The 7781-nt window shown below is 35.7% G+C and overlaps 1 protein-coding gene across 1 annotated transcript in view; it reads right to left on the bottom strand.

Moving 5' to 3' along the window:
* Positions 1-624: 624 nt before the first annotated feature.
* Positions 625-7781, bottom strand: part of ISCA1 (iron-sulfur cluster assembly 1) — a 17999-nt gene continuing 10842 nt past the window's right edge. The window contains exons 3-4 of the mRNA XM_044657565.1: positions 3891-3996; positions 625-2529 (exon numbers count right to left, since the gene is read on the bottom strand). Of these exons, the coding sequence (XP_044513500.1) occupies positions 2381-2529; positions 3891-3996 (255 nt within the window). The 3' untranslated portion in view covers positions 625-2380. The remainder of the gene's footprint in view (positions 2530-3890; positions 3997-7781) is intronic.

The following is a 7781-nucleotide window of genomic DNA, read 5'->3' as shown; positions in this document are numbered from 1 at the left end:
ATAAATATTTCCCAAAGAGCATTATTCTTTTTGTTAGGTGATAGAAAGGTAATCAATTTGAACCAAATTAGAAATCGAACAAATGGTTTGGTACCAGGAAGAATCATTTGAGACTTCAAACTAAATCCAGATATCAATGTCAAGTCATTAGGCAGCTTAATGTCTTCACAGGTTTCTGCATTTTCTGGTTTGTCAGGTATTAGCCTAGAAGAAAGGGTGTTTCCTGGCCAGGAAGTCCTGGAAATCTTCTAGAATCAATAGGAAGCTCTTAAAAAAAAATCTTTTCCCATCTGCTATGATGGAATCACTGAGATACCAGGTCAAAAATTAAGCACAGAAGGGCTTATGTCTTCTGAAACTCTACATCCTTGGCATCCAGGAGGCATCTTCAAAAATAGTTGTTAAGTGGGCAGCTGGGTGGCTCAGTGGATTGAGAGTTAGGCCCAGAGATGGGAGGTCCTGGGTTTGAATCTGATCTCAGACACTTCCCAGCTGTATGACCTCCATTGCTTAGCTGTTATCACTCTTCTGCCTGGGAACCAATACACAGTAATGAATCTGAGATGGAAGGTAAGGGTTTAAAAAAAAAAAAAAAAGAGAGAGAGGGAAAACCTCATACTTAAATACAGAGGATACATTTTTATTGGCAACAAAGACTTCTACATACAGTATTGCACAAATTATAAATGGATCAACAAAATATTAACTATACAAATTGTTACTAGCACTTAGATAATATTACTTTTGTTTTGTGCGTGTTGTGCATCAGGTTCCTATGGGCAGGCTGCGAATGAGCAGGATTATGAACAGGACAATCATATTTAAAGGAACTTAAATTTTAAACACAAAGCATCAATATGACTATATAAATCAAAGCATTCCACGTGTCAAACCCTGCAAAATAAAAAACTAGGATATAAAATGAACACTGTCAGAGAAAATTGAGGGGAAGAGTATTAGATTCCACTCATTTGAAAAAGGAATTAATCTTCCAGCAACAGAAGTTAGGATTCAGAAAATATGTGAACTGAAACTTTAGAAAAGTAGTCTACAGAAGGGGAGTATAGTAGCTATAGTAGTTAAATGAATTAAAAAAAAAAAGGAATTTTCAGGATGCTTCATTACCCATCCTCCATGATTTTTTGAATTGTGGTTACATAGTTATAAAGAAAGAATGCAATTAAAACAACTTTCTTTCCAAATTGTCACTTAAGGAAAATGCAGTACTCTAGGATTAGAAATAGATAGAAGATAGAAGATAGAAGGATTAAGGAATTCAATTAACATGAAGATCAGATAAAAAGGCCACTCTATTCGTTTCACAGTCAAGACAAATCCAGATCCTTACCTTCCTCTACAACCTAAGCCCATAGGCATTATGCACACAGCTTATAATGAAATAACAGACCCACATCTTTAAAGAGGCCATTGTAGCACAGAGGAAAGCCTGCCCAGGAGTTCAGGTTCTAGTCCAGGCTTTACCATTAACTAGTTATGTGACTTCAAGGATGTGACCCCAGGGAGGCCACCCCTTATCATGCCCTTTGTTAACTTTTTTTGCTAACCGAGGGGAGGGGGAAGGGGGCTGGACTAGATGACCTAGAAGATCCCAATGAGCTTTAAAATTCTAAATCAGCTTTAGGACTCATACTTTAGGAAGACAACTAGAGTGGGAGAAATAAGGAATTAAAAATGAGAGAACTGGGATATCTATTCTCAGAAAGCATGGTCACCTTGAAATTCTTTGCAGTGTTTCTAAAAACTCTCATCTACTCTAATACAGTGACCAAGACTGTTACAAGTTTAAGCCTCCTGATAAAGAAAGCTTTAATAAACATTTTAAAAGACTGACAAATCTGGTGAGGTGAGAGATCTCTAAAATTTTTGCCATCAGGAGTCAGATTTTCTGCTTCTGAATTTTAAGAGCCTCAAATCATGGATAAAAAAGTAAAAATTATGAAAATACTCCACAATTATACCTGCTTGTCAAATATCCACTGCATGTACAACTATGTGAAATGCAAGACTGAAATCTAATCAATAAGATAAGGACAATGAAAATTTCTTCTAAGAGAAATAACAAATGGAGATACAAACTCAGAATAAGGGTTTGTTTGTTTTTTCCTTTACCGAACAGTAACAGTGGTGCTCCTCAGAAAATTTTTAGGACTCAATCTGTCACATAAGAGATGGTGCAAAGACCATTTTTTCCAGAATCTAACACAATAGTTTTATTTTCAAAATGCATTAACTTTATTTTCCTCATAAGGCAGCCATACATTGCAAGGCCCAGAACCTGAAAGAAACATGATTTCTTTAGAAAGCCACATGGTTGACCGTGAGCATTCTTGGTACTTAATGCCAAAGTAGTCCTGAGTTTTCAAATGTTAAAGCTTTCTCCACAGCCACATGTTCCTTTGATGTTTGGGTTATTGAAAACAAATTCACTGGACAATTTGTCTTCTACATAGTCCATTTCTGTTCCTAAAAGTGTTAGCTGTGCTTTCTTTTCGATGAACACTCTAATTCCTTAAGGAAAACAAAATACATGTTACATAGTGCCTGAACATCCTTGTAGAATTTGCCAAACCAAAGCACAAATGAACTTCAAACAGAAGCCACAAAGCTAAACAGGAAGCTTTTGTATATGTTACAATAACTGTCAAAGTGGTTTGTTTTCTGTTTTCTTTTTGTACCAATATTACAACTCTCATGTGAAAGCAATTACATACTGAATCAGTCCTGCATATGAGCAAATCAGTGATGTTTCCATGTAAAACACTGATTTACTTTTCATTGTAATTGTATTCAACTGACTTTAAAAATGCATAGAATCTCAGTAAAAATGTTCTAAAAGATTGAAGGTTTTAACAAATCCACCAAAATTATGCCCAGGAAAATAAATGTCATGTCTTTTTTCTTTTTTTTTTAAAACAGGCTTGACTATTCTACTGTCTGATTTTGAGCTAACAATGACTGCTAAGTAATACTAAAAATTTAACAAGTTTTATTTATAATATTTATATTTTATTTATTAATATTTTAATTATACTTGTAGAATATTACCATGTCATGGAAACTGTAATGAGTCAACCACACAGGGAAAATACAGTCTGGCCTAACCTGATGTCATCAATATTTGGTAGAAAAATTAGATAAAAAAGCTTCCAAAGTATAGTTGTTTTTCTTTGTATAAAAGATTCAATATTATTTAAGAACAAATCTTATTTCTGAAATCTTACTTCTGTTTCAAGAAGAAAACTCTTTTATATAAGAAAATTAATTTTGGAAAGAAGTTTTTAAGAAAAAATGGTTTCATTAAGGGTAGGCAAAAAAAGCCAGGAGGAAAGGCATGTGGCAAAAGATTAGCATCCCTCAGATATAGGAAACAATCAAATGAGGCGAGTTCTAGCACCTAAGATATGTAACCATGTTCAATCCAGGGTGCTTTATACCAAATGTTCTACATCTGAGTAAGGAAGATATCCAGAAAGTAAAGAATTATTCATTTGTCTTTCAAAGGAACTTTTACAAGTTGTTGGCCAGCTAGCTGGGAGATAAACATTATAGGCAAAATAGTGTTTCCTAATAATAAGTCTAGAGGTGAGGACAGGAAAGAAAACAAGAATTTCCCAAAGCACAGGCTAGCATCGCTATTTGAATAGTTGTGGGGCTAATGCTTCAACAAATACGAGGTTGTTCAAGGGCTCAAGGAAAAGCATCAGCAGCCTGTAAACTGTCTAAGAAAAGCAGACAAATGCAGATGGGTAAAATGACTTTTTATTATTTAAAAAGCTTAACAATGCTGGCTCATTAGATGAAATATCACATGCTTCATGCAGGTTTTAGGGGCATGTCAAGTTGCCAAGTGTTTTTAAGAAAAGACTTACCATCCTGAACCACTTCTTCATCAGAATCTCCTTTTGTCTTGGTATATTCTAAAGTGTAAGAAAGTCCATTACAACCTCTGGTTCGGACTCCAACTCTCAGACCTACCTGAAAAAGAATTCAAAGTGCATTTTCTTAGATGTAAACTTTTTTTTCATGTATTAAGACACAGACAATAACAAACTCAAACTCAGTTACCAATATTTATTCATCCATTTGTAAACTAGGAGATGTAAACAAGTGTTATTTCTCAGGCTAAAATGGCCCTGTGTAATGACTTCTTTTCATTACAAGGTCTAATAATAATATTCTACCCTCTAAGGAAAACACTTATGATAGGATATAATAATGAAAAAAACAAACCAAACCAAACAACTCACAAGCCCCAGTTTTGAAATGGGTTTTTTTCCCCCCACAACTCACTAAAACAACATTTTTTCTTCTCTTAATTTTAGGTTAGTGTAACACCTCTATGAGACTGAGATATTGTTACTTGTATCTTTAAGATACAAGGAGGTAGGAGTGACTAGATGGCCTAGTGGATTGAGAGCCAGGCCAAGACATGGAGGTCCTGGGTTCAATTATGGCCTCAGACACTTCTTAGCTGTGTGACCCTGGGCAAGTAGTCACTTAACCCTCATTACCTAGCCCTTACTGCTCTTCTGCCACAGAACCAATACTCGGTATTGATTCTAAGACAGAAGGTAAGGATTAAACAAACAAACAAAAAAAAAGATACAAGGAAGCATGAGAGTAACAGTTTAACCCTAGGAAGAGTTAGTTTCTTTGTGGAGAGGTGGCAAAGATAGTGAAACTGGAGAAAATAGAAAGATGATGAGTGAAAATTTCCTTGTGAGAACTATTTAACTCTCATACGTTGAAGAAACATAAAGAGAATTCTGTGAGGAATCATCTGAGAAAAGACAAAATAAGGTTCAGAGAAAGAGTTCGATGAAGGAGATTCTTGAGAACTAGGTTATATAAAGAAAAAGCCAAAATGTAATGATGGTCAAAGGCAACTTCATTATCTTTGTATTGTAAACAAATAATTTATGTCTTTGTGCTATTATTAACTCATTAATAAATTGTAGAGTCAGCTACTTTAATATTTATTTAAATTGAAGAGCTTGGGGTCAGATTGGTGGTTGAGTGGATAGAGAACCAAGTCCTGGGTTCAAAAGTGTCCTCAAACACCTACTATGTTGGACAAGTCACTTTAATCCCCAATGCCTAGTCTTTATTACTCTTCTGTCTTGGAACCAATACATTGTATTGTTTCTAAGATAGAAGGTAAAGATTGAAAAAAAAAAACACAACACCAAAAAACTGAAGAGCAATTAAGGGTTTTGATATATAGCTATATCACCTACTTATGGGAAGAGGTTTCTTTGGTTTATTAATAAGCAATATTTAATAGCATAGGGTATGGTGAGATTTATAAGCTAATCAAATGAGAGAGATGTGCAATTTTAGCAATTAATATGGAAATATCCAAACATGTAGTGTGGATTTGCTATATGGCACAGTATATATGATAGAACACAGGGCCTGGCAAATCTGGCCTCAGACCCTTATTAACTGTTTGCCTCCGTATCCTCATCTGCAAAATGAGCTGGAGAAAGAAATGGTAAAAACTGAACTACAACAATGCCCTGGATTATTTCAGAACTCAGGATCATGAAAATGAATGTTAATGAGTCAAGTAGCAGGTGTGTTGCCACCACATAGAGATTACAAACAAGTATGGTCAGCCCCCAAATCACTACAAAAGTATCGAGTCTAAGCTTCCATTTAAAAAACAAAAATCCTGAGGTTCAGAGTGGTGATATAATCTATCCAAAAACCACACAGGAAATTAGTGACAGAATCTAGGCTAGACTCTCCTAATCTCTGCACCAAAATAATTTCCTAAAAAACTTGAAGCCAGAATTCCTAAAAGATCCTCTAGGGTATTCTGTGACTATCACGGTGCCTTTCCCAAGGAGGGCTACTTGGTCTCTTTCTATCACTCTACCTTGATAGAATAATAAAGTTCTGTTATTAAAATTGAAGCCTTAACCACCAAGAAAAAGATAGCAATTCCAGAACCTGATCGTCTGTGTCCTCCTAAACTAGTTTGTGCTAAAAGTCCATCCCTTTTTAAATTTAAAAACAAAGTATAACAAAACAAATTTGACTTTAATAGAACTAAAGAATAAGTTTAAAAAGATGTACAATTAAAAGTGAATTTTTAAATTTAATGCACATTCACAATTAATCAGTTGCTTTCTCTGTATCTTCTCTGTTCATTCACCTCTATATTTGTGATTTTATTTTTGTATAGTCCCAGTGTGGATGAATATTGTTTTTCTGGTTTTGCTTCAGTTATTTTTATGTGTTTTTCCAAAATCTGAAATTCTTCCTAATTTTCTATTTCTGTTAATGGCATCACAATCCTTCCCAGAATTAAGACCTCTGTCTCTGAATGCGCATCCCTTTCCCTTAACAACCAAGCAGTTAAGTCTTATCCCTACATCTCCTTCAACCTTTCCCCCTTTTCTTCATTACCAAACTAGTTTAGAGCCTTGTTATTTCTTACTTGGTATTACTTCAACAGGTTTACAAACTGTTTGGCCTATATAGTCTATATACCATATTCCCACACCTCTGATTATTCCTACTACTTAAACGACTTATTTATACCCTCTTTTTAGGCAGGATACCATTCTTTTGGCAATCAAAATTTGGTCTCAACTTATTTCTCCAGCCTCCTGGTCTACCACTCCTTTTTTTTTTTTTAAACATTTATTAATAATCATTTTTAACATGGTTACATGTTTCATGCTCCTATTTTCCCCTTCACCCCCCGCACTCCCCCCACCCATGGCTGACGCACTTTTCCACTGGTTTTGTCATGTGTCCTTGATCAAGACCAATTTCCCAATTGTTGGTGGTTGCATTGGTGTGGTAGTTTCGAGTCCACACCCTCAATCATGTCCGCCCCGACCCATGCGTTCAAGCAGTTGCTTTTCTTATATGTTTCCTCTCCTGCAGTCCTTCCTCTGAATGTGGGTAACATTCTTTACCATAAATCCCTCAGAATTGTCCTGGGTCATTGCATTGCTGCTGGTACAGAAGCCCATTGCATTTAATTTTACCACAGTATATCAGTCTCTGTGTACAATGTTCTTTTGGCTCTGCTCCTTTCGCTCTGCATCAGTTCCCGGAGGTCTCTCTAGTTCGCCTGGAACTCCTCCAGTTTATTATTCCTTTTAGCACAATAGTATTCCATCACCCGCATATACCACAGTTTGTTCAGCCATTCCCCAATTGAAGGACATACCCTCCTTTTCCAGTTTTTTGCCACCACAAAGCGCAGCTATAAATATTTTTGTACATGTCTGTTTATCTATGATCTCTTTGGGGTACAAACCCAACAATGGTATGGCTGGGTCAAAGGGCAGGCATTCTTTTATAGCCCTTTGAGCATGATTCCAAATTGCCAGCCAGAATGGCTGGATCAGTTCACAACTCCACCAGCAATGCATTAATGTCCCAATTTTGCCACATCCCCTCCAACATTCATTACTCTCCCCTTCTTTCATTTTAGCCAATCTGCTAGGTGTGAGGTGGTACCTCAGAGTTGTTTTGATTTGCATTTCTCTAATTATTAGAGATTTGGAACACTTTCTCATGTGCTTATTGATACTTTTGATTTCTTTACCTGAAAATTGCCTATTCATGTCTCTTGCCCATTTATCAATTGGGGAATGGCTTGATTTTTTATACAATTGCTTTAACTCCTTGTATATTTGAGTGATTAGACCCCTGTCAGAGTTTTTCGTTATAAAGATTTTTTCCCAATTTGTTGTTTCCCTTCTGATTTTGACTACATTGTTTTTGTTTGTACAAAA

Source organism: Gracilinanus agilis, chromosome 1 (assembly GCF_016433145.1).
Source record: "Gracilinanus agilis isolate LMUSP501 chromosome 1, AgileGrace, whole genome shotgun sequence".
NCBI classification, from domain to species: domain Eukaryota; kingdom Metazoa; phylum Chordata; class Mammalia; order Didelphimorphia; family Didelphidae; genus Gracilinanus; species Gracilinanus agilis.
The sequence above is the reverse complement of the archived record's forward strand: the minus strand, read 5'-3'. Positions and strand labels throughout refer to the sequence as shown.